The 27,481-nt window shown below is 45.9% G+C and overlaps 1 protein-coding gene across 4 annotated transcripts in view; it reads left to right on the forward strand.

Annotated features, from left to right (window-relative positions):
* The window catches only part of LOC310661949 (acid-sensing ion channel 2), a 384,099-nt gene that overhangs the window by 351,167 nt on the left and 5,451 nt on the right, over nucleotides 1–27,481 (forward strand). The window contains exons 5-13 of one of the 4 annotated variants that reach the window (XR_014504183.1): nucleotides 8,017–8,167; nucleotides 11,404–11,460; nucleotides 12,161–12,314; nucleotides 14,814–14,905; nucleotides 17,046–17,090; nucleotides 19,670–19,749; nucleotides 24,487–24,555; nucleotides 26,220–26,283; nucleotides 26,397–27,478. Coding sequence is in view for 2 of the 4 variants with exons in the window: in XM_083408671.1 (XP_083264797.1) it covers nucleotides 8,017–8,167; nucleotides 11,404–11,460; nucleotides 12,161–12,314; nucleotides 14,814–14,905; nucleotides 17,046–17,090; nucleotides 19,670–19,749; nucleotides 24,487–24,555; nucleotides 26,397–26,498 (750 nt within the window). In the remaining 2 variants the exon portion in view is untranslated. Of the gene's footprint in view, nucleotides 1–8,016; nucleotides 8,168–11,403; nucleotides 11,461–12,160; nucleotides 12,315–14,813; nucleotides 14,906–17,045; nucleotides 17,091–19,669; nucleotides 19,750–24,486; nucleotides 24,556–26,219; nucleotides 26,284–26,396; nucleotides 27,479–27,481 lie in introns of those variants that run through there. The other 3 variants (XR_014504182.1, XM_083408671.1, XM_083408672.1) reach the window with 3 other exon arrangements.

A 27,481-nucleotide genomic window follows, 5' to 3' on the forward strand; every position in this document is an offset into this window, starting at 1 on the left:
TCAGGTGAAAAGCTAATGTGCTGTGAACAAGCGAAGATTGTGCTGTGAATGGGTGTGGGAAAGTGAGGAGAACACTCTTCATGGGGGTGGTATGGATGTGGAGCTTATTGCACACTCTGTGCAGGTGCTCATATGAAATTTCCCAGAGCATGGAGATGGGAAAATTCACTTGTGGAAGGTAGCTTGGTACAGAGAAATGTGGATGAGGAAAGGGTTAATTACTACCTCACCACTACCACTTCTCAGCTCAAAATAGTTGTCATGCTGAGCGCTGCCCAATGGTAGCCAATGGGGTTAATCCAAGGCATGATTGTTGTTAATTGAAAGCTTTCTTGTCCCGGCCTAAGACAGCACATCCTTTATTGGAGACACAGACTTCCCAGAGCCAGAGGACCTAGGAGAGCAGACCGAGCCCCCCAACTGCAGCACTGATCCAGAAAACCCCAGGTTCTTCCAGGGGAAGACCTGACCAGGACTGCCTCCAGGAGATGCCCCAGAAGCATTCTTAAGCTATTTCCTATCTCACCTATTGGCAGAGGAGCCTCTGATCAAGCCAGAGGGAGAGAATCAGCTATAGAAGGTCCAGGCTCAGGCAGCTGCTTAGTGGAAGAGCACATGTTTATTCTTATTTTACTTTATTTACCACTCTACTTGGTTTCCTTGGGAGTAAATGCATTCATCAACAGTAAAAGGTTATTGGAAAACACCTGCAGCTGAACTGGGGTGGAATCTGGGAGTCCAGGCCTTATAAACCCTCAGTTGAGGTCAGCAGCATTCAGCTCCTTACTCCTTCAGTCTAAATTTGCCCTGTCTTCTGACAGATCTTCCTACTGCTGACATCTGCCTTAAGCTTTACTTTGACTTGGGACTACCCTTGTTACTGTTTGACGCTAGGTAAAAAGTGAAGGACCTCTGGATGGTTAATGCTAGTCAAATTTGACTGTGAGGTGTGGTGCTCATCTCCGCTTTCAGGCCGAGGGAGCTGGCATTTGTCCTCAGACAACTTTCTGGGTCATGTGGCCAGCATGACTAAACCGCTTCTGGTGCAATGGCCAGAGCGCACAGAAACGCCATTTACCTTCCCACCAGCGGTACCTATTTATCGACTCACGCTGATATGCTTTCAAACTGCTAGGTTGCCAGGAGCTGGGACAAAGCAACAGGAGCTCACCCTGTTGTGTGGATTCGAACTGCTGACCTTAGGATCAGCAAGCTCAAGAGGCTCAGTGGTTTAGACCAAAGCGCCACCCGCTGGTGCGATCATACTGTGGACCTGAGCCTGCAGTGGACCCTGTTGTGTGGTCTTGTCCCAGCCTAACTCAGGGACTGAGACCTAACCCAGTAGCCCTCTCCCTAAGCTAAACATCCTTATTAAAAGGGGAAAAAGAATCGAGGCACATTACACAGATTTGTGGACAGCATGCAGTTAAGATAACTTGATAAGGAGAAAGAGAGGGCCTCAGCTCTGGAGGGGCAGAAATGGGTGGGGTGTTGTGAGATAGAGATAGGACACCAGGACTGAGAGAAGGTCCATGTTAATGTGGGCTCAGAAGATAGTGTGGGGTTGTACTTGGGAAGAGGTGGTACGTTAATACTGGATTATTTCTACAGGGAAATTTTCCTTATTTATCTGTGGGTTGCTGTTGCTGCTGATTTATTTATTTATTTATTTATTTATGCCGCTTAATACCCAGTTAGGCTTCTAAGCGGTTTGCAAGAATAAAAACCCAATTGCAGAAGCATTAAAATATAAGCCTCCATAATTGAAATGCACACCAAAACAGTCCTGTTAAAACAACACAGTAATTAAAATGCAGGATGTAAACACACTAGAAGTCGTGCACTATTTTTCTCCTGAAATTTGCTTTAAAATGTTAAACCGCTCTGAGACTTTGGAATAGGATTGGATGATAATCTCGAGAAAGATTTGGGTAGCCAGGGAGGCAGGGACTTGGGCCATTGTGGACAGAATAAGGGGCTGCTGTTTGCCTGTCGGTATTCAAAAATAAATAAATCACTCATTCATTGTCTCAGCTCACCCCCAGGAAGCCAAATAAGTGACAGATGTATAGAGTTGCTGCAGTGTCTTCAGAGTATCTCTCTTAAGTCACCTGAAGTTAGTTTGTCTCATAATCTGGGGAACTGGGTTCGTGTCTCCGCTCCTCCACATGCAGCTGCTGGGTGACCTTGGACTAGTCACACTTCTCTGAAGTCTCTCAGCCCCACTTACCTCACAGAGTGTTTGTTGTGGGGGAGGATGGGAAAGGAGAATGTTAGCCGCTTTGAGACTCCTTAAAGGGAGTGAAAGGCGGGATATCAAATCTAAACTCTTCTTTGCTTTGCAGGCCGTGTCTCCACAGTGTGTGTGAGTCCTGGATTTAGTAGGCTGACACTTGGTGTGATGGGGAATTGATAGGTGTTAGACATGCCTTTTGGGCAGTGGGTGTCACATTCTGGTCTGATGCCAGATCCCACAGAAAAAGCGGCAAGGCTGGCCAATGGCCCACAAACTGGTTATCACCTACTTTTTATCATATGCAAGGCACTTTGAACGTGTTAAGATAGGCCATATAAATGCTAAGTAATTATAATTGTATAATTATAATTTTATTATTCATAGCTTAGTGGTAGAGCTTCTGCTTTGCATGCGGAAGGTCCCAGGTTCTTTCTCTGGCATCTCCAGGAGTGGCTGGGAGAGACCCCTGCTGGATGTCCTGCAGAACTGATGCCAGTCAACATGAACTAGACGTGGAGAACCTTTGGCCCTTTGGAGGTTGTTGAACGACAACCCCCATCATCCCTGGCCATCAGCCATGCATGCTGGAGCTGATGGGAGTTGTAGTTCAGCAACATCTGGAGGAGCAAAGGTTCTGCTCTCCTGCTGTTGGCAGCACTAAGGTAGATGGAATAATGACTCGGTATAAGGCAGTTTCTTGTCTTTCCCGCTGCAGCTGGTGTTCAGGCTGTGAGTGCCACTGCTTGTGTAACCAAAATGACTCTGCCCACATATAATAGCAGACTTCAGACAGCCTCAAGGTTTGCAGAAGCACAAAAAATATATATTAAAAATTTGATTCACAGTGTGATGAACCTCAACAACTGTCCCACGAGGACTGAGTGTGCTCAGTGGCCCTAGAAGGCCCCGCTGTCTGGCTACTTGTGAAGAACAGAGCATGGGGAAGGGCGACTGCAACAAAGTGGCTAACAATCCTAAACAGCAACACTCTGCGCTGCAACATTTTGCTGCAGGTCCCATTTTGCTTGTTATTACTGCTTATTATTTTAAGGACCCCACTGAGCAGTTGTCCATCCCAGCTGTGGGAATGTGTAATTCTTCAGAAGGGAGAATGAAGGGGCCTTTGGAACTGGGCAGCCTTTGTCAACCTGGTGCCCCCCAGATGTTTTGGACCGCATCTCCCGTGAGCCCCAGCCAGCACATTAGGGCTCTCACACCCCTCACCACCTGAAATGCCACCTGAACAGAGCACTTCAGCCCCAGCTAGCGGCTTTGAGGGAAACGAAGTGTCTCTCTGTCCTCATCTCTCTTTCCGCGAAGCTTGTTTAAGATGCTGCTAATGGAGACACGCTCGGGTGATAATGCGATTGCTTGAGACATGACAAGGGAGATGGCGAGGCCCATTGATCGGAGCACAATGGCAAAAGCAATGTAATTATTTGGGGGCTTGGCAGTGTGATTCCCTCCCCGTGGAAGCAGCTGAGTAGATAGCCGTCAGCAGAGGAAAAGTTGCCTGCCTTGGAGGCTGCGGGAACTGAGATGTGACGCTCCCCTTCCTCTCAATGGCTTATCTCTGCAGAGAGAATTACTTACACCTTCCCACTTGCACAATGCCACCGGAGCAAGTTTCCAAAACGGGTCGATAAGAACAAGAAGCTGCCTTTTGTATGGCCACTGACCCTTCTAGCTCAGTGTTGCCTACACAGACCGGCAGCACCTCTCCAGGTTTCAGGCAAGAAACCTTTCCCAGCACTGAGTGGAGATGCCTTGGATTGAATTCAAGACCTTCTACATGCAAAGCAGATGCTTTCCAGCTACAGCCCTTGATGTTACCCAACCCACAGTGCCATTAGCAGCAAGGATAAGATATTTTGCCAACACAGTTTGCAGAGGACAAGATGGCAGCCCTCCCCTTGTGTGCACTGAAGCTGACCAGTTGAATCGTCCTTCAATATTGGGGTTGAAGCAGAGTCTTTCATGTCACCTGGATGACAGGTGAACCCAGGACAGGCCATGTGATATATACACTCTATCCTCCATTGTCTTGTTGCCACTCCCTACCCCACTGCGTTTGCCGTCTGAAGTGGCCACCTAACTCTACCTAATGGTAGGGCCGGCCAAAATTCTGGGCCAAGGCAGTGAGGCTTGGCCACCAACATACTCAGAATTGTAGCTCAGCAGTAGCAGGGGCTTTGTTTCATACAGAAGGCTGCCTGCCAAGTGGTAGGTAGGTTGGTGATAGGAAGGACATCTCATTGCCTGAGACCTTGAAGATCCACTGCCATCAGGGGAGACAGATAGTCTGGCCCACTGAAACAGGGTCAGGGTACCTCATGCCTGGGGGCTAAATGGCCCTCCAAACCTCAGGACTCTCCCTAGCCCATGTCTCCTCACCACCCTTAATTTGCATCCTCCTAGATCGTCATTGACTGGCTAGAATGTTCTTCTTAAGACTTCTTGCTTGCCCAGGTAGAGTATAGAGTAGAAGGAAGCAGGGGTTTGCAGTACCATCCCCTCTGATTGGCAGCCAGTATGAAACGTTCGGATTGGCTGGTCCTTTTACCTTTGCCTGATTGACAGGTTGTTACTCCAGCTCGGGGAGCAACTGACCTCAGGGGCACCAAGGATACACACTTCAAGTGCAGACCTGGGCACAGCCCAGCGCCGGGAACCATGTGCATCAGTACATTCGCTACAAGAGCAAAGCAAACTCCTTGTTCTTCCCACCTCTGTCAATCAAGGCGCATCGAGGAGGGTGTAATTAAGCATTCAATCTGCGCCTTCCCCACAGACGTTGGGCCGGCTCGGAAGCAACGTGGCTCAAAGCCAAGGCTGGCTAAGCGAGAAACACAGAAACTGAATATGTGATCATTCCATCATTTCCGATCCCATCACCTATGTTGTGAGCGCAATTTAAACAACTTAGAAGATTTGTGTGGAAGCAGGGCTGGTGCAGACGCTGAGGTCAGGAGAGATGGCAATTATTTATTCTCCTTTATCAAGCCGTCTGCAACATATGGGTGTCGCTCCCCACTCCAGATGACTAAACGACGGCAGATGCCACACTATTAGCTTGGTGGAAAAACGCAAATGAGGTGTGGAGGCCCTCCGGTGGTGTTTTGTCATTGTCGTAAAGAAAATTTTGATTCTTCTATCTTGAAGAGACTCCCCATTAACAATTCAGACTTTGAGCCTTGAGCCAGCCAGAAGTGTGGGGGCATCTCATTGCAGCCACTTTGGCCCAGGGCTGCCATTCTAGCCCTTAAGAAATTGGGGGTGAAGTAACTCTCATATTTATGGAGCTGAGAGGATGCCGACCCAACTGTTAGGCAGAGTGAGGCAGTTGCCTCAGGTAGCAGATTTTGAGTTCACATCCACACCATGCATTGAGAGTGCTCTTCCACCAATATAACAGTCATGGAGAATCTTGGGAAGCATAATTTGACAAGGGTACTGGGCACATTAGGTCTGTGAGGTCAGCATCCTTAACCAACTAAGATTCCCAGGATTGTTTGGGGGAAGCCATGACTGTTAAAAGTAGTCTACGTGTTCTTTTAATTTATGATGTGTATGTGGCCTTTGCCACGTTTTTTGTTCATATTTTTACTTCTGTGGAGAGAGGCGCATATGGGGTGATGTTGTTATCATCACCACCACCACTACCATTTATCAAAAAAATCCCAGGGCTGGATCTTTTCTTGCATCGAATACCAAAATAATTTGCCTGATCTTTAGTATGCACCCTGACCTTTTTTTGCGGGGGGGTGCCATTTCCTGTTCCACTTCAGGCAGCAAAATGCATTGGGCCCAGTCTGTATCTAGGTTTGTGTAAATGCTCACTTCAGCACTACCTCTGAGTTTTGTGTGTGAGAGAGTGTGTTTTAAAAACAACACTTCATTTGAAATCCAGGATCCACGTTGATATAGTAGCTTATGAAGATTACATTATATAATTTATGTCCTTTTAAAATCCTACCATCAGGCAACACCATTAATATGGGTTAAACTAATACGTTGCAAAAAAAAAAAAAAAAAAAAAAAAGTGAGCAAATTCTCTTTCATCAGGCTCACCGTTTAAGCATTGCAAGGTTGAGTGGGGGGAGAGAGAGAGAGATTTTAAAAAGCCAGCTTGACATTGAAGTCACAAATAACACACTGTGGAGCTACCCTTTGAGTTGGTCTGGAGGCTAGAGCCAGTGCAGAAGGTGGTGGTTAGGTTGCTTGGGGGTGTGTGATTTCATTTACTTGTTTATTTATTGCATTTATATCCCACCTTTTTCTCAAAGGAGTTCAAGGTGGTGTACATGGTTCTCCCCTCCTTATTTAATCCCAGCAACAACCCCCCCCCCGGGGGGGGGAGGCTAGGCTGAGGGGCAGTGACTGGCCCACTATCACTCGGCAACCTTCATGGCTGAATGGGGATTTGAGCCCAGGTCTCCCAGGTCCTAGTCCAACACTCTAACAACTACTCCAGACTGGTTGCCATATATCACCCTGCTTGTGGGTGTTATATAGAACTCAGAACAGGTTACTTTAGGTAACACCTTATCCCTCATACACCCAGTAGAACACTCTGGTCTGTGGGAGAGTTTCTCCTGCAAGTTCCAAAGATCTCAGAAGCCCCCACACTCCCCAGTGACTCAGAGCAAGGCTTTTATCAAGGCTGCCTGTGGAATAGCAACCCTGTCTAGATATGACAGGCATCTACAACCTGCACTTTCTGGAAGCAGTCAAAGACATTTTTGTTCTGATAGGCTTTCCCAGCTGGAAAAATGGATCTTGACCACGAGCGTCCACTTGTTAGGTGTTTAGTGTTGTTTATGGGTTTTTAATTGTTGATAATTATCTTAAGTGTAAATCGCCTTAAAGCAGTGCTTTATAATAATAATAATAATAATAATAATAATAATAATAATTGTCACAGTCTTTAGACAGAGTGTAGGAGATCACAGACTAGGGCTGCAATCCTATAGCAGGTTTCCTGTGAGTAAGCTTACTGAAAGTGGGGCTTACCTTTGAGTAGACATGTGTAAGACTACATGGTTTAGGCTCTAGTAGGTATCATGCAAGTTTAACATTGTGCCAGGTTGTAGATTACTGGGACAGAGATACGCACAGTGGCTGATCCACCAGTTTGGAAAGTATAAATCCCAGAAGTTACCTGGATCAGTCTCCTACCTTAGGCAATACACCTAGCATGTTCCTTGTTAGGTAGGGGTCTAGGTAGAGAAACATAGAGGTTTTATGTTTGCAAAACTGAAGATTAATTTTAGGAGGTAAAAAATATTAATAAAAGTGAGGAGGACTGCCTAAAGGTTGGATAGAGATGATGTCATCATGGAAGGTTCAATGTTCAATTCAATTTATTCTATACAGTGCCTTTTTCTGGGGGGGGGGCACAGGGGGACGCATACCCCTAAACGTTTTGTGAATCTAAGTTTGGCCTCATTGAGGGTCAGTATTTCAATATGAGTAGGAAAATGAGAGTACCCCTAAACATTTTTTAAGGGGAAGAAAAGCACTGATTCTATATAGCCAAAGGCCTGCACAGGTTGGATGGAGTGTAACTCTCAAAAAGCAAAATCCTACCTTCAGGCGATAGAAGCATCTGCTCCTGAATGGCTTGATTCATCATTCTCTGGGACACACAGAAATCAAAGGGAGCTGTATTGGTCTACTAGAAAAATGCAATTTCAAAACACTCCTCTATCCCTCATAGTTAAAAAGAAATAAAGACAGCCTTCTATATTCTGACTTGAGTCTCCATCTTTCTCTTGCAGCTGACGTACCTTCCACCTCCATGGGGTGAGTGCCGCTCCTCAGACTTTGGCCTGGACTTCTTTCCCATCTACAGCATCACTGCGTGCAGGATAGACTGTGAGACCCGCTACGTGGTGGAAAATTGCAACTGCAGAATGGTCCACATGCCAGGTAAGGTATTCAGGGGTGAGTTTGAAACAGCCTCACATGTGCTTCTCCCCTGGTGTCAGGGCTGGCTCTTGTCAAGGGGCCAAGTCCTGGGTGTGAAGCCAAGAGGAGGGCCATAGGTCAGGGGCAGAGCACACAAACAGGCCCCAGGTTCAGTCCCTGTCATTGCCAGGTAAGGCTGAGGAAGATCCCTGTATGAACCCCTGCAGATCTGCTGCCAGTCATTGAGTTATTATTGGGTTAGTTCAGGGGTGCAGAACTTTGTGCAGCCTGATGCCCAGATCACCTGGGTAGAAATCTCTCAGGGGCTGCATTTTGGGAGTGGGCGGGGCCTGATCCAAAAGTAGGTGTGGCCTGACACAATCACATGCCACCATCTTCTTTATTGCATGCTCATCCCTAGCCTATGGATGCTCAAGAGGCCTCTTTGATGGCCTGGCTGAGTAAGTTTTTTGTTCTCACTTTGATGGTCTTGGGCTTGCTGATCGGAAGGTTGGCGGTTTGAATCCCCATGATGGGGTGAGCTCCCATTGTTCTGTCCCAGCTCCTGCCAACCTAGCAGTTCGAAAGCACACCAGCGCAAGTAGATAAATAGGTACCACTGCTGTGGAAGGTAAACGTGTTCCCATGCACTTGTCACGGTCCTCCATGGTTTAGTCATTCTGGCCACATGACCCGGAAAAATGTCTGTGGACAAATGCCGCAACCCCATAGTCACCTTTGACTGGACTTAACCATCCAGGGGTCCTTTGCCCTTGCCTACAGGCTGAATCTCTGCCTTGTCATCTCTAAGGCTCCAGATTTTGGACAGCATGTGGACTCGAGTCCTGACACATGTCCTCTGTTACAAACCTCGGTTTACATTATCCTTTTATGAAGACAAGCTCTTTCAGAAGTTGCTCAGGTTTGATTTTGAACTAGCCCTTTTTTAATGCTTTGGTGTCATTTTGGACCATGCCCTGGTTTAAACCAGCCTTTTGAAGAAGACGTTCCATTTCTGGGATGAATGTATATGTGAAAGAAGCCGCTTGTGGTCGCCACCACACTTTCCATCACTGCCATAGGTAATTGATGAGCATGGCCTACAGTTGTGCTGTTCTACTACCTTCCATGCATAACTTACTATAGATGTCCAGTGCCGTGTTTCTATGTACTAAGACTCCTCTGGGGGAAAAGAAATGTACTGGGTTCAGCATCCTGCCTTTGGGCACTGAGATAAGACAGTAGAAACTGCTGAGATAATGCATATGAAGATCACTTTAAAATATGCTATTACACACGGATATTGCTTCTTGTACCTGTTCCCCATTCACTCCCTCACAAATAACCCTATTCATTCTCAACCACTAATTCATGTACCACCCTCTCACACACATAACATTTCACACATTGCCAGACAGATGGCTACTGATGTGATAGTTCTACCTCCTTCCATCTGGTCCCTTGGTCTGGTGCGCTGATAGATTGCTTAGGAGTTAAAAAACAAAAAACAAAAAAACCCAAACCCAAACAATCTGAATGTAAGTAAACATTCTGTTACACTAAAGTGAGAGAAGCCTGCTTTCAATAAATCGAAGCCAGGGCTCTTGCACTCAGTAGCTACAGAACCTCTATTCCTGGTAGTGGGAGTCCTCTTTTGGTTTATCAGTTTATTTGACTTTTGGAGGCAATTTGGCAACGTCACTATTTTGATGAAAATCTGTGTGCTTTCAGCTATATGATCCTATGCCCATTTACTTGGAAGTAAGCCCCACTGAAGTCAATGGGAATGACATCTGAGTAGGCATGCGTAGTAGTAGTAGTAGACTTTATTTGCGTAGCCAACAGGCCATAGCATTAAAGAACAAACACCAACAGAAATACATTACAGATATAGTTACCATAAAATCTTGTGACCTATTAAAACCCTAGGTAAATTAATAACCTCAGTACTTAAAACTTGGCAGAAGTAATAAAATAATAATAATAAAACATAATGATAATAATCATAAGATCCTAGGCGAGGAATCCGGGTGATGACACTGGTGTCATTCAGATAACAGCTCTCAGTCTCATTGCTCTCTCGATAAATTTGGCAACCTTCTCTGTTGTCGAGCTGTTCTGGTCGGCTAGGAGGGCATGCGTAGTATCGCTCAGTAAACTTGTTACGTCATTTGGTTTTCTCAGACCCTAGTGATAATAGTAAATCATTTTATTATTTATACCCCGTCCATCTGCCTGGGTTCTCCCAGCTACTCTGGGCGGCTTACAGCATATCTAAAAATCTAATTAAACATCATACATTAAAAACCTCCAGAGACAGGGCTGCCGTCGGATGTCTTCTAAAAGTTGTGTAATTCTTTATCTCCTTGACATCTGAAAGGAGGGCGTTCCTGGGAGTAGTAGCTCTCAGGTCCCAACCAACTATCAAAAACTGGATTTGGTTTCCATATATAATGTTGTAACTGCTCAGTCTTACTATATTACTCTTACCAGATTTATTACCTGCCCTTCATCAGGCAGGGGCAGGTGGACAGGTCACAGCAATTTCTAATTCAAGATTAAAATCAGTCAAAACAGATTACCATCACAAGAATAGGGGGGACGGGCTGACTACTTGAAAACACGCATCTCAGATGTCAAAGGCCAGGGTGAACAAGTGCATCTTCAGCATCTGCTGTATAGTGAAAGCTGTATAGTAAAGGTGCCATATGCACCTATGGAGAGGAAATTCCAAAACTTAAGGGCTGCCATGGAGAATGGCCTCTGCTAGGACACCCCCCCCCCAAAAAAAAAGACTTCTGAGAGAGGTGGAACTATCAAGAAGGTCCCCCTATGCTGATCTTAACACCTAGGAAGGAGGTGGTCTTTCAGATCTTTGGGACCTGAGTTGTTTGGGGCTTTAAACGCTACTGTGAGAACCTTGAATTTGGTTCAGAAATGAACTGGCAGGCAACCAAGCTTTTTTGGTTGTACGAGTTCTAAAGGCAACCCTAGCCAGTAATCCTTGTTCCATTCCCCGGAAAGCAGCCTTTCTCAACCTGTGGGTCCCCAGATGTTGTTGAACTACAACTCCCATCACCCCTAGCTAGCAAGGCCAGAGCTCAGGGATAATGGGAGTTGTAGTCCAACAACATCTAGGGACCCACAGGTTGAGAACAAAGCAAGGACTAGTTTCGTAAACTAGTCAGAAAGAAACTCACTGTTGTAAAGTTTGCATAAAAATGTCCCTGTGTGTTTTTTATTTCCTTTGTGTGCAGGAGATGCTCCGTTCTGCACGCCGGAGCAATATAAAGAGTGTGCAGAGCCTGCGCTAGGTACGTTCTGAAGGACAAAGGATTCTCTTACTGTCAGTTTCTCAGAATTATTATTCCCCCCCCCCCCACCTCCAAGGATCTCATTTCAAGCCAGGAATGTATTTTCAGGGCCTGTGTTCTAGTAACAGCGGGATAAAAAGCACAACTTGTTGCGGGCTTGTTACATGCAAAGGAAGGGTGGGAGGAAGCAGCTGGGGAACCCCCCGGGAAGAAGGCTCAGAGCCTGGGGATTGGTGGTGGGACGATGGATGAGTGGTCAGAGGAAGAAGAACGGATGGAGGAGGCGGAGGAAGCTGAAGAGGTGGCAGGGCTTAGTGAGCTTGGGAGAGTCTGTGGCAGAGGAAAGTCAAGAATTAGAGGCAGAAGCTTAAGCAGGAGAGGAGATTAATCCAGCTGGTGAAGAGGCATGCCAAGCACAGGGCTGTCAAAAAGCCCCTTGTGCTGTGGTTCCCAAGCGCCCAGCAGCCACTTGCCGAAGGGACTCTGACAGATGAGTTGTCCTGCCCACGTGTCAAGAGTTGGCCTGTGAGAAGGGGGACAGGCAGCGATTTGCCCCATTGGGTCCAAAAGGTTTCCCCACACCAGCCTAGAATGGACCCTTGATGATGGCGAGCAAAGCAAGAGCTCCCCTTACGCTTGCATCTCTGAGCTGGTAGTTCCACAGATAACCCATCTATCTGGTCCCCACTTTGCCTTGCAGTGGTACTTGGTGAAAAGGACAGCAGTTACTGTGTGTGCCAAATGCCGTGCAACTTGACGCGCTACAACAAGGAACTCTCCATGGTGAAGATCCCCAGCAAGACCTCAGCCAAGTACCTTGAGAAAAAGTTCAACAAGTCAGAGAAATACATCTCGTAAGTAGGCCCATTCCGGTCAGGGCTAGAATGATGCTAAGCAGCCCAATGAGAGGCTCTTGATTGTGGTGTCCCAACACAGAGGGCTGTAACCAGTGTTAGCCCTGCTCAGAGTAGACCCATTGAAGCTAATGGACGCGGCTGCCTTGCGTCCAGTAATTTTAATGGGTCTCCTCCACGTGGAACTCCATGTACATGGTGATTGATTGCCAGGCCTCAACTAGGTCAGTCTCTAGGCTGTCGTGCTTGGGAAGTCAGGGAGCTGGCTGCCCGTCCCCTCCAGTGGCCCAGGCAGGGTGCCTAGTCAAAGGCTGCCAGTAGTCAAGATCCAACGTAGCAACAGAAGGGGCTGGAAGCAGTTGCATTGTCCTTTTACATACAACAAAAACCAATTCAAAATCCAAGTATCAAGATTACTCTGAATCTCAATATTTCTCTGATTTTTTGTTTTTCTAAATTATCCATACATTCCGTTACATTACAAGTGTGGTTAAAATCCTGCCAAAGTTTTCACCTGCTTACAATGATCTCGTATATAAATTATAAATATTTCCCATTCCATTTTAAAGTTCTTGTCTTCTTGATTTCTGAGCTTCCCAGTTGAGTTTTGCCATTTCGGCATAGTCCATCAATTTGGTTTGCCATTCTTCTCTGGTTGGGGTTGTCTCTTCCTTCCATCTCTGAGCTAGTAGTATCCGTGCAGCCGTTGTCACAGACATGAACAGTCTTTTCTGGTCCTTTGGAATCTTGGTACCTATAATTCCTAATAAGAAAGCTTCTGGTGAAGCAGTTGCATTGTCAAAAGGCAGGCAGAGGCCACAATATTCAAGGCAGCAACGAGGCAAGCGGCACAGAAGCTAAGTGCAGTCATTACACTCAGGGCAAGTTACTGAGGCTGAGGAGCTATCTCTGAGCTCTGGGCTTCTTCAGGCATGGTCTGCTCAGCCAGCCGACTGGATGCTGGTATTGCAAGCTCACCATAGGGACTGAGCGCCGATGGCACTGACATCTGGGAGTTCTAGAGTTACACACACACCTGCGTGCATGTTGCCCCCCTGGAATTTTGCCCTGTTAGTTTATCACGGGGCAAATGAGCAGCCGGAAAGTGGAAGGGAGAATACTGCCAACCTTAGGTGGCCAAAAGAGAAATCTGCACTATGGCTGTGTACATGCCATACACTTAAAGCACATCCTTACCACGAAGAATCCTGGGAACTGTAGTCTGTTCAGGGTGCTGGGAAGTGTAGCTCTGTGAGGGGTAAAGTACAATTTCCAGGATTCGGGGGGCGGGGCGGGGAGAGGTGGTAAATGTATGGTGCATACCAGCTGCGAGCAACTGGTGTCTCCCAACTGAAACTAGTTAGACAAGGGGCAGAAAACGGAAACCAAGATATTCATAGGATTGGAACACATTCCTTATGAGAAAGGACTTGGAAATTGGGGGTGAGCTGGAGAGGTCAGTGTAGTGGCAGGGAGGGGGGAAACCCAGGCATACATTTGGGTGGTGGGGTGCTTGACAGGGGCTTACAAAATTACGCAAGGTGGGGAGAAAATTTAGAGAGAAACATTTCTCCTAATAGATTGTCAGGACAGGGCTGTTTTGTTTTGTTTTTTAAGGTACCTCTTCACAAAACACACATCTTTCTTTTGGGACTCGCTGCTATGAGCTACCTGGAGACTTTATTTTATTATTTATTAAATTTGTATACCACCCTTCATCCATAGATCTCAGGGCAGTTCACAAGCTTAAAAATACAAGATGAAAACACAAAAAAATATGTAATAAAAAGACCCAAAGAACTACAACCGACAAACCATATTGGATCAATCTGTGGAGGAAGAGAGGTCTGTCAGGAGCTAAAAGTCACAACGGCCATATGGATCCTTCTGGTTCAGAGATGCTGCAACACTGAATGCCAGTTTGGGGTTGGGTGGATGGAAGGAAGGAAGCAGCTGAGGGGTGTTATTGCCTTCAAGCTCTGCTTGGAAGACTTCTAGAAGTGCCTGGTTGGCTGCTGTGGAAAAAAGAGGGACCTCTGGTCAAGATCTGGTGGGGCTCTTATGTATGTTAATGTCTCTGGAATATTTGGTGCCTTGGTTTTCAAGTACCAAAGGAGCTGGCAGCGTAGCAGCTTACAAGCAGCTTATGTTTTTAATCAACCGAATATTGTTATTTATTTTTTGGTGGGCGGTGGGGAAGAGCCTTGAGGATGGAGGCGGTGTAAGTAAAAGCAGTACGCTGCGGTTGTCTAGAAGCCGCAAGGCGCGTTGACAGACTCCCTACCGATTACATAATATCTCTTTCCCTTGGGATGGCCTGACCCCCTGCTCAGGCATAACACATCCCTCAGGCTACCCATTTGGAATATGAGTTTTCTCTCGTCGCTGCTCACTCAAAAACGTGCCATGGCAGCAGAAAGCTTATTTGTTTTCACGGATGCGGCTCCTTTCTTTTGATTCTGTCTCTCGGCTGCCCATGTTGTTTTGTTTTCTCCTCAGGGAGAATATTCTTGTGCTCGATATATTCTTTGAAGCCCTCAACTATGAGACCATTGAGCAGAAGAAAGCATATGAAGTGGCAGCTTTACTTGGTAAGTAAGAATCCTGTGTGTGTGTGTGTGTGTAAAATGAATGGAATTTGGGGGTTTCGGCCCAACTTGGCGGGGGCGGGGAGATCACCCAGCAACTAGTCACAATGGCTATATCCTACCTCCAGGGTCAAAGGCACTCTTCCTCTGAATTCCAATTGCAGGCATGTCCACAGCATGCTTGGAACAATAAAGTTGCCAACCTCAGCAAGGAGCAGCTGAGAGCATGGGTTGCAAGGCCAATCAGTTTTGTGCAAATCACTCCCTTTGTGTGCAAAGCGCTGTTTCCTCCCTGTTTCCCATCGGCAAGATTACACATGCAAGACCCTTCAGCCAGAGAGATGCAGTCCCGTGCTGCTTCCCGTCGTCACCTGAGTTATCGCCTCCCTATGTGGCATCTATATTCTGCCACTATATTCTGCCATGCTGTGTGATTTGGCGTTGAGTCACCCTGTATCCTGTATGCTCTGCTGTGGTGGCCTTCGATGTGGAGTTTTCCATCTTTCCATCCTCTCATTGAAGTCAACAGGAGGGTAACGCTTTGTGCCATGTCCGTGGACTGGTGTAAAGTTGAGCTGTTGATGTGGCCTGCTCATGGATCAAAAGGGATATAGGGGCCAACATATATGGGCGTGTCCTTTTGGCACACAAGGGCCCAAGTTCAATCCCCGGTCAGTGTGGACAAAGGGTCTTATTCTGTATAAGACAGCTTCCTGTGTTGCCCTGTGCCACCCAAGCCCTGTTTCAGTCACTCTGCTTGCATACCTTTGCCAGTAGAACAGCTCCAGCAATGTTGTTTACTGCCAGCCTACCTGGCATGTTCCACCAGAGGTGTAGCTGTCATGAAAGTGGCTTAGCTGCTGTTTTTCCAGCAGTGAGGCTTCTACCCAATCCTATGTGTCATTCTCCTCACACTCTGCCAACAAATCTTTAGTGTGTAGAATTACCGCCAGTAATTAGAAATATGAAAGAGGAGAGCGCAAAATATGGTTTGAAGCTCAGTGTCAAAAAAACGAAGATCATGGCCACTGGTCCCATCACCTCTTGGCACATAGAAGGGGAAGAAATGGAGGCAGTGAGAAATTTTACTTTCTTGGGCTCCATGATCACTACAGATGGTGACAGCAGCCACAAAATTAAAAGACGCCTGCTTCTTGCGAGAAAAGCAATGACAAACCTAGACAGCATCTTAAAAAGCAGAGACATCACCTTGCCAACAAAGGTCCATATAGTTAAAGCTGTGGTTTTCCCAGTAGTGATGTATGGAAGTGAGAGATGGACCATGAAGAAGGCTGATCGCCGAAGAATTTATGCTTTTGAATTCTGGTGCTGGAGGAGACTCTTGAGAGTCCCATGGACTGCAAGAAGATCAAACATATCCATTCTTAAGGAAATCAGCCCTGAGTGCTCACTGGAAGGACAGATCGTGAAGCTGAGGTTCCAATATTTTGGCCACCTCATGAGAAGAGAAGACTCCCTGGAAAAGACTCTGATGTTGGAAAAGATGGAGGGCACAAGGAGAAGGGGACGACAGAGGACGAGGTGGTTGGACAGTGTTCTCGAAGCTACCACCATGAGTTTGACCAAACTGCAGGAGGCAGTGGAAGACAGGAGTGCCTGGCATGCTCTGGTCCATGGGGTCACAAAGGGTCGGACAAGACTAAATGACTAAACAACAACAACAATTAGAAATATTTAAAAAGGTGAAAGAATGTATATCTGAAAGCAGGTTAGGACAATTTAAATTACAGTTTATTTCCTCCACGTATGCCTGGTTGTTAATTTCCATTCTGTTGTAGACCAGTGGCCTCAGTTTGTCTCCTGCTCCCGCCCCTACCCTGTCGACAGGAGTTTGCCTTTCTATCCATCACAATGAAGAATTATTGGCTCGCCTGACTTGTCAAAGTCAGAATCCAGCCCGTCTGTTATTTAGATGAAAGAAAGGAGAGTTTAATGTCTGTCTGTTTGTCCCAAGGCCTTTGTAAGCAGCGTTTAAGCATATACCCTGTTGTCATGGAGATGTAAGCCTTTTCTTTCTTTCTGAACAATAAGCAGAGAAATTCTTACCAGTTTATATAGAGAACAACTATGATTTTTACTGGCAGGGAAAGGATAATCTGTTCAATAACATATTCATCCCTAGATTCTTCATGGACGTTGAACAAGAACCTAAATCAGAGCAGCAGAAGTAAGCAAATATAACAATTGCATTTTTTAAAAATGCCAATAGAAGAGAGATTCCAGATTTTCAAGAGCGCAATAACTGTGAGGCAGGTTGCAACTTCAAAAGGAATTTGATCCTTGTATCATCTTCATAGATGGCATGTAACAGTACATAGCAGGGCCTTCTTGGTGATGGTACCAAGTCTATGGCACTCCCTTCCCAGTGCTGCTCCAATGGCCTCTCACCTTATATTCATTCAAGGATCAGCTGTCATACAGACTGTCATATTCTGTTGCTACTGTAAATTGTGGTTTTAATTTTTTTTATGCTGTATTTTATAAACATTGTTTTCCACCCTAGGGTCTCTATGAAGAAGGATGGGATACAAGAAATATAATTATTGTAATCAATGATCATTAATAACAATAGCAACAGTTGTGGGAGATTGCAAATACTCTGAGGTATAGGCTAAAAATTCCCAAGAACCAAGGAATCAGAGAGGTAGGGCAGATAGCAGATAGCAACAGAATTAAAGCTATAAACCTGTACGTATATGATTTCCTGGAAATAAACTCTGTTGAATTCAGTAAGAGGTACTTATTAACCAGCAGTCTGGTGCTACAGCTGAAATGGCCAATGCCATTTTAAGTTGCATTTAAATTAGCATCAGAAAGCTGTGAGAGGAAGAAGGCATCTCACGGGATGCTTCACATGTTTACTGACAGTATGAAAGGAAACAATATGCTTCTCCAGGCAGAGGGTAGGTTTTGGGAGAAGTTGATAACTCTTCTCCAAGCAGCTCAGCCATCAGAACTGAGCTGACGGGTAGGGGTGCTTTAGCTTGCAGAAGGGACAGTCCGTATCACCCTTGCCAAATCTGTCATTTTATCCGAGAGGACAGGTGCAGCCTGCTGGCTTAGGGTCAGTGGTGGACAATGCAGTGGCAGTGCTGACCTGATTGCACCAGTGCACTTGCCCTTTGCCAACCTCCCCACCAACTCTCAGTAGCAGCAGTGACTCATCTGGTGGGGGATCAGGTAATCGCCACCACCTCACTATGCTATCCACTACTATCAAAACTGAGCACCTCAACCACAAACATAGCTTCTGCGCCAGGACTTCCCACCCACCCACCAAACACACACAGAGTGGACATTCTTTACTCGCTCACTTTTCATGGAGGATACAGATGCCCCTGTCATTCTGCTGCATTATGGTGTTTCCTGTGTGCTCCTCAGATTTTCCCCACCCCCAAGACCAGAGTTTTAGTCTGGTGGGATTTGGGTGTGTGTGTGTTATAATAAAGCACAATTGTAGAATTTCCCCTTTTAGTGTGGACAGATGAAGTGCTACTGAGGCTTTTTAAAGTGCTTGCTGTGCTTTTAATTAGACACTTCCTGTGTGCAGGTGGAACCCATTTTATCGCTTCCTGATGAGTGTGAATGGAGGTTAGCCATCAATGGCATACTAATTCCTCCTTGAATAACCTCTCCTAATTGTTCCATCATCAGTTTATGTTTCCACAGTACTGGCAATGGGGAGAACTTAATTGCCAGTTTTCTTGAAATAAGTTTATTTTACTGTAAAAGAAAGGGAGAGAGAGAGAGAAAGGGTCTTTGAACTATAATTTGTTGTTGTTTAGTCGTTCAGTCGTGTCCGACACTTCGTGACCCCATGGACCAGAGCACGCCAGGCACTCCTGTCTTCCACTGCCACCCGCAGTTTGGTCAGATTCATGTTTGTAGCTTCGAGAACACTGTCTAACCGTCTCGTCCTCTGTCGTCCCCTTCTCCTTGTGCCCTCCATCTTTCCCTGGAGTGGCTTGCCGATTCCTGCTCCAGGTGGATCACGTTTGGTCAAAACTCTCCACTATGACCTGTTCATCTTGGGTGCCCTGCTCGGCATAGTTCATAGCTTCTCTGAGTTCTTCAAGCCCCTTCGCCACGGCAAGGCAGTGATCCATGAAGGGGTTGAACTATAATAGGCAACTTGTATTGCTCTGCTGATCACAAACAGCCAGGAGCCCAAAATGTCAGGAGTGATGCTGGTGTTGCCCAATTCAGAGGCTACTGCCTGCCAACCACAGGAGCCGATATTGCAAATGCCCTTCTGTTTGGTACCTAAAGAGGACTCTGAGGCCCAAGTGCACTCAGTTCCCAGTAGCTCACTGAGTCAACACTACACAAGACCTTTAAAGCATTTTCAATGCACACATCTGCCTTCCTCCAAAAAAGAATTGCATTAAATGCATTATTATTATTTTTAAAAAAGGATGCTGGGAATCATAGCCCTGTGAGGGGGAAACTACAGTTCCCAGGATTTTGTGGGGAACTGCTTTGAACATGCTTTGGTGCCTGCACAGCCTGGTTTTGTGATAGTGCAAAGCCCAGCCCAATCCACATTCTGCAAAGCTTTTGCTGGAAACCAGGGAAGCCTCTGCTCTGCTCCTGAACTGGACTGCTTGAAGGAGGGTAGCATGTTTTGACCCAAAAGCTGGTGAGCACAGATCCGCAATAGGTCCAAACTGTGTTATTCTCTACACCCCCATAAATAGTGTGTGGATAAAACGTCTGCTTCGGTTTCCTTTCCCTTTTCTTCTCCAGGTGATATTGGAGGTCAGATGGGCCTTTTTATTGGTGCTAGTATCCTCACCATTCTGGAAATATTTGACTACATCTATGAGGTAAGTTGTGGCCCTCCCTCTGTTGTGGTGACATATGTAATCCTAGCATCCAGGTACCATCCAGCTCTTTCTCTCTGACCCCTCATCAAGTGCCCAGATACGTAAGCTTCCTTTGGTTCCCTTGTATTTTCTTTTTCTTTTGAAGCTGCCTTGAGGTTTTTTCTGGCTAAAAAGAGAGAGAACAGCATGTAAACGTAATAAATGACTGGGGCCTGCAACAAAATGTTGTGGTGTGAAGTGCCCCATTTAATTCTCTCTGCCTCTCCTGGCCTTCGATTCCCACCCAGCGTTCTCTACAAAATCCATTCCCTGAATTCCCCAGCCTTCTCCTTCGAAGACAAAATACATTTGAAATTCTGCTATCTGCATTTCTTGGGATTTCCTGATTGCAATGAATTTTGAAAACTTGAAGGACAAAATCCAAACCCACATTTCAAGTTTCTGCTATAAACTCAGAAATGGTGAACCAAGTTAGAGAAGTGTAACGCCTGGGTCTTGTGTGCTACCAAGACCGAATTGTGTGCAACAAGAACCGTCAGTAATAAATCTGGGCTGCAGAACAGTAGCCCCCAAACTTAAATTAGGCTCCCTCAAATGTCAGATTTACAATTTTTTTAAATTGTGTGACCAAAATAGATGTGCTGTTTAAATGCTTATTTGCATGTTTTATTAAATGCAAATATTAGCCTCCATGTGTGTGGGTGTGTGATAATTATCAGGACTGCAGTAGGCGTGGTGGGGAGATTTAACCATTTCTTCCCCTACCACAGTCCCAATGGAAAATGCTTCTTCAAAGCTGCTATTTGCATTGGGAGGAACTCACACCTCCACCCCGCCCCCCTCCCAGTCTTATAGCAAAGATAAGAAGAAAGCACAGCTGCCACCAGTGGGGGGATTTTTGGGCAATGGAAATAGCAGCTTCAGTGAACAATTTTCCTTTGGATCACAACAGGAGAGAAGAGGGATATAGACTCCCTTCCCACTTGCTGTAATCCCAGTAATTATTTGGCTAATAACCCAGCAATTTCTATTTGCATTTTTTTAAAGAGAAAGCTGCATGTAAAGATGCATTTAAACATGATGTCTAGCATGGCCCTTAGAGAAACCAAGACACAAGAGAGATGTAAAGGGCAGGGGGAGGCAGTCCCTTAGGCCTGGCTCTGTCCCCCTTTTTTTAAGTGGCAGCAACAGAAGAGGCTCCCCATTATCCATTGTTCATTCCTGCTTGCTCAGTTCTCTAGCCCTTCTTTTTTCCTGTCTGGGCAGCTCAAGCTGGAGTGGCCAGGGAACTCTTGAGCAGAGTGAAAGATGGGAGCACCTTCCTTGCTCCTGGTTCACTCTGCTTGGTCATCCGCAGGCCACCTTCCTGCACATTGCAGAGGTGGGCACTCAATTAATAGAGATAGAAAGTGGGCATAATACCTTTTTAGTTGTGGACAATTGTCCAAGCAATGGAGGTTATTATGTATCATCTGGTGTTTGTTAAGACTGTGATGATTTTAGCAAATACACTTTGACAAAGCTCTGTGAACTGTTTGGAGATGATTCTCTGATTGTGTGTACAGTGGTACACACAATCTGTTCAACTTCCAAAACCTTTGAAAACCAAATCACGGCTTCCCATTGGCTGCAGGAAGCTCCTGCAGCCAATCAGAAGCCGCGGAAGCCCCGTCAGACGTTTGGGTTCCAAAGAACGTTCGCAAACCGGAACAATCACTTCCAGGTTTGCAGCGTTCAGGAGCCAAAGCATTCGGCTTGCAAGGTGTTTGGGATCCAAGGTATGACTGTAGTTCTTTTATCTTTGTTTTAATTTTTTAAAAAAAAATTGGGGGGGGGGAGAGAAAGTGAGCATAATAGGAGTACTTTTAATTTGTATACTGCTTTTCTATATTTCTATACGCAAGGCATTTACAAGCCGAAGAAACAGCAAAGAACCCACACCTTATAATAATCTGATCCAATACCAAAAAAAATATGTCGTGATAAAAATATAACTTTAAAATAAACAACTTATATCAAATAAAGGAATATCCAACAACCTCCTGGAATTTAATAGTACAAATTGAAATTAAATAAGGCCTACCCTGCTGTGCTGCAACTCCAAATACAGGGAGCTGCATGTGGATAAATTTGGGCATAGGAGCACCTGTGAGGCCCCTGTCTTAAAATACGCTCTGCCCAGCTACCTTTGCTGTGTGCTAGTTCTGTCAGAGCCACTTAGCCAGGGGCCTCGTTCAGCTCAGCTGGATGCCAGCTCATGAGTTCGGCACGTGCGGTTAGGTGTTCTGGAAGAAGCAGGCCTCTCTCTTAAAGCAGCTTTTTCTGAGGGATGGACCGGGAACAGCGGCGGCTGGTGTTCATTGGGACTGGTAGGGTCAGCCATCAGTAGGAGGAGCCAGGCAGGGCCAACAGGATTCTAGTTTTGTCCCCATCACCCTCCCTGCTGAGTTCTACAAGGGCAACAGGGAGACTAAGGAGGAGGAGGAAGGTGCTGATTGCCAGGGCCAGCACCTGGACTGGATGTAAATAAGTAGGCAGACAAGAGGGGTCTGCCTCTCCTTCACTGGAGGTTTTTTAATAGAATCTGGATGGCCATCTGACAGGGATTCTTTAGCTGTGATTCCTGCCTTGCAGGGGGCTGGACTGGGTGGATCCTTGGAGTCCCTTCCAATTGCACAGTTCCGTGAATTTTTTGGCAGTCTAGGGCTGGCGGGGTAGTGCTCCAGTTTCCCTAATGGAGCAGCTTTCACAGATGCTGAAGGCAGAAGCAGGCATGCTTCATGGAATCTTCTCTCACACATGCACACCAGCAGCAGTCATCCTTTGCCTTCTCTTCCCCCAGGGACCCTCACAGACTTTGAAGGTTTCCCATCTATTTGTGTAAAACTGTGTGGTTACATTTTGGGATTCCTTTCAGGTCAAGCGAGTGTCAAAACCTAAAGTAAAACAGGCCAAATATGAGCTCTGCAACCACCAGGCACGCCACCTTTCAGCTCCTGCAACACTCGCTTCCCAGTTCCCCAGGCAGTCAGGTCTGGGCAGCCATTGTCATGCCACGGAACGTGGATTATGGTCCTTCTGCACATTGCGTGGTGCCTTCCACTGCTGTCTGATAACCTATCTTCTGTAAAAAAAAAAAAAAAAAAATTAAAAAATGGGGCAAGTGTCTAGTCCTGATGGGGAAATGAGAAAGGCATTTACTCAGAGTTGTTAGCAACTGAGGAAAGGGTTGCTTTCACAGTAGGGACCTTTCAGCCGGAAGCGTAATTGAAACAGTTAAAACAGCCCTGTATTCCTTATAAAAATCCTGCAACAGTCTCTTTTATTAGTAGCTCCCTCCTTGCCCCTTTCTTTTAAAACGGCTTCTTCCTCTCTGCTACTGCCCCTTTAATTAAACTTCTCCTGTTCACTCATATGACTGAATTCCTGAATCAACTTTGATTAGCTGATTCCTGTCCCCTTTCAAGTGAGGGGATCTCCTTTCTGCTTTCTTCTTCTTCTTCTTCTTCTTCTTCTTCTTCTTCTTCTTATTATTATTTTGGTGCAATTGCAATTATAAAACAAGGGGAGAAATAAAAGTGAAATTGCTCTGGCTGTTAAGAAGAAACCTGTCATTATTGCCCTTCTGCCCCTCTCCCCACAAAAAAGGAACAAGAACCAGCCATTGAAGTGGTGAATGTCAACCATGTGAGTAAACAGAAAGCCGCTAATTAAAGGGGCAGAAGCAGCTTTAACATATAAAGGGGGGAATTAAAGGGACAGACACACTGAGAAGCCTCAATGACATTTTGCCAGTCCCTCCTGAGAAGGTTGGCACTGCAATTGGTTTTTTTTTTTAACAAAAAAAAAAAAATGCAGTTCCCCAAATGAGGTCTAGAAACAGACACAAGGACAATATGGGAGATGCTGGAATGAAAAGGCTCAGCAATCTGGATTCTACATAAAATTAAGCAAAAGGATGGCATCCTCTTTTTAATTAAAAGGTCTGTGTGGCAACAAGGTTGGAAGGGAAAACCAACCTTCTCCTTACCGTGGTGACCCTGCACCTTCTTTCCTCTCATGTCTCTACAAATTCTAAAGTGTAGATCAGATTCCTGTGGTTTCACTCCATGCCTCACTTTTGAAAATTGGCTTCTGGTGCCAGAGTTGCTCCTCTCAGAGGTGCTTCAAGTTTTACAGTGCTGACAGCATTGAACAATGGGGTTAATGTGACCCACCACTTGATTCAGCAAAAGTTATTCCATCTCCCATCCATAGTGGCCACTTGTAAAAATGCCTTTATCAGTGGTCCTCTAACCTGGCACACGTGCTCCTGAGAAGGCAAAGAAAAGGGGGCAAGCTTGCTCGTTCCAGCACATGTGCTGAGGTCTTGGAAGCCGTAGCAAATCAACAAAATTTCAGCACCAGGAGAGGGGGGCGGGGAGAAAGAGAACCATCTAAAAAAAAATAAAGTAAAAGGAGATATAGGCTAGAAGTATATATGTAGCACAGGGGTGTTTTTGACAATTACCTCCTTGATAAGTTTATTGGGTGGCCATAGGTGAGCATCTACTTTTTCAGCCTCAGTTCCATAGCCGCAATATGATATGAACTATCCGCATGGACTAGCAGAAGCAGAATAAGTCATTAGTCTCCTATAAAGCAAACAGGACCAGTTTCCCTGCATCTGCAGATGGATGGGCTGTGCCAAGGTTCTGTTGGGACTCAGAGCCTCCCCCTTTCTCCCATTTCTTTCAGCTGATCAAGGAGAAGTTGTTAGATCTTCTTGGCCAGGAAGAGGAGGAAGGAAGCCACGATGAGAATGTGGTAAGTAAGCATGGGATTCCCTGGGCCTAAAGCAGGTGTAGGGCATACAAGAAGCCCTCGCAAACCAGACTGGTTCATTACGCTGTAATGCTCACTTTCCATGGGTGGGTAAGAATTGAAGCTGTGATTCATTTCTGCAATGTGAGGCATTTTAGGCTGGAGTTTACCTGACACGGGCTCATTGGTCCTGATGGGGTTTTGAAAGTTTGTCGGCTTTCAAAAAAAGTAAAGAAGAGCAAAAACTTTGTAGTATTTCAGGTCCTTGTGAGCTTAAACTAAAGTAGCAAAAAGACACATCCGTCATGCTGTGTCAAGAGCAAAATTAGCCACAGAAGTAAAAGATAGATTAGACCTTTTATGGAATACACTGGAGGATGGGACTGTTTGCGTCAGAGCCCCGTGTGCATGATTTATTTAGATTGTTGTTATTTTAGCCCCTTCCCACAATTCAAAATAATCTTGGTTTGTTGACATTTTTTAAAACGCAGATGATAGCTAAATACATGTGTCTGTGTGTTTGTGTGTATGGATTTTATATCACCTTCTACCTCAAGGCAGGTCCCAATATGGTAAATAAATAAATCACAGACATGATCCAGCCAGAGTTAAGCACATATTTCTATGGAGTGTGAACCATATTCTTAAATCCATCCCACTGAAATCAATGGGTCTTTAAATTTGCAATCCTGTACATATTAGCTGACAATAAGACCTACTGAACAAAGTGGAACTTAACCCTGGAATAAACATTATTTGGCTTGTATTGCACAACACTTAAATTTGGATGGATTGTGTTCTGTATTTTTACAGATTCTCTGCTCCCTCAGATTTAAAATTTTACCAATAATTCAGTTTGATCTGTCAGGTTTAAAGCAGAATACTGTACATGTTTACCCAGTGTGAGATGTTTCTGAGTTCAGTAAGACTTACTTGCGTATTTTCAGATTGCAGCTGTTTAAACCCCCAAAGACATTCGCTTTTCCAAATTTGACACCACACACACGCCCACACAAAATGCACATTTCAAAACCGATTGTTTCAGATTTCAAAGCGTGATGGTTTCAAGGTGCAAACGTCAATACTCACAAGCTGATTACTTTGAGGTTCTGTTTATTTCAATGGAGAAATTGAAATAAGTGCTTAACTCACTTCTAGTGGAATGAACAGGCTTTAAGCATGTTTATGGCTCGTGTCCAATATTAATGTACATTTTGACACTAATAGTATGATATTTGTTGCAGGCGCAAACAAACACATATATACATATACAACACACACACACGACACACACACATGGTTGCCACGACCATTTCTGCTAGATTTGTTTTTGGGGGTTTAGACTGCCTTGCTGAAAGCCACAGTGCTGCTTTGGAATCTCAGGATTCAGTGTTTGAAAATCACAAGTGCAGCTGTTTCATCAAAAGTGGAAGCTAATCTTACATAAGCTCCCTCCACTCCAAGTTTCTTTTCCTAATCTGTTTCAGTTCTAGGCGCCTTAATAGTATGAGGAATTGGATCCTCCCAGCCCTTAGGGCAGATATTAAAGTAAAACCTAGCATTTGTATATCACTTCTCAGTCGGGTCCAAGCACTCCCCATGCATTGTCTCAGCAGTCCTTACAATGTCCCCGGAAGGTAGGCCAATGTGTTATCCCCATATTGCAGATGGAGAGCTGAGACTGAAGGAAGAATTGGTTGCCTAAGGCCACCTAGTGAGTTCATGACTGAGGTGAGATTTGAACAAGGCCCTTCTGTGCTTACTGTCTCTTTAGCCCCTGCACTGCACACCACGTTTCCTTTCTCTCTCTCTCTCTTTCTCTTTCTCTTTCTCTCCTTCCCCAGAGCACATGCGAGCCCTTGCCAAACCACTCCGATCCCATCAGCCACACTGTGACGGTCCCCCTGCAGACGACCCTGGGCACGCTGGACGAGATTGCGTGCTGACAGCAGCCCCTCGGCACCATGGATATCCAGATGGCAGAAACTCTTATCCCCCCCCTCTGCCCCCCACCCCCGGAAGCCAGGGAATCTTGCTCAGGTTCGCCGCACAGGGTGGGTTGGGGCGTGGACGACCACGGAGGAATTTGCTATGCATCCAACTCTTCTCTTTCTCTTCTTGCCAAAATCCAGCGAGAGGCGCTTTGGACTCAGTCGCGTCCCTCTGTCCACGTAGGGGGGGGGGCGGAGGAGGAGGGTGTGTGAAGGGGCAGGGCAGGGTTGTCTTCGCCAGCGGACGCCGCGCCTCGGTTTTTTGTGGTTTTATTTTTTGAACTGTACAAATCCGACAACCAAGGAACCGTCATTTCATAAACTGCCAATGACTGTACAAAAGAAGCCTGCATGCCAGTCTTTTTGATGGCAATATCTCCCCCACTTTCTTCTTTCTTTACAAGCCGTGTCTTAACAGCTGTTACTTTTTTTTCCACGACAAAAGAGGAGGCCACGGCACAGAAGTCCCCTACCCCTCCCCGTCTGTCCCGTCCCGTCCTGTCCCCCCGCCCAAGAGTTCACAATTACATGACACCACAGGCTGAGTTAGGAACAACCAAAGGCCTGACCGACCTTCAAAAAGCCACTGTTCCTTTTGTCTTCGTCTCAATCTGTGAAAGGGTCTCGGAGCCCTGCTTGAGATCCTTTATTTGGACCCGGTCACCGGCCACCAAGGTGAGCAGGCTCAGCTACAAAATGGCTCCCCTCATCTTACCGCTGCAGACCGCCCCACCCCACCCCCCTACACACAGGCACCCACAAACACACCAGCCCCGTTGGCACTCGTAAGCCACAGCTTCCGTCTTGTTCAGATTGGTGTGTAATACAACATGTGTGTCTCAGGGCTGAGGGTGGGCGTGGGGGAGGCTGTGTTCAATCAACATTCTGACCTACCCTGCTTCCTCATTCTATTAAAGGTGGTCTTGTGGAAGGGGCCA

The sequence above is a fragment of the Podarcis tiliguerta genome, assembly GCF_965153285.1.
Source record: "Podarcis tiliguerta genome assembly, chromosome: 13".
Lineage (NCBI taxonomy): Eukaryota > Metazoa > Chordata > Lepidosauria > Squamata > Lacertidae > Podarcis > Podarcis tiliguerta.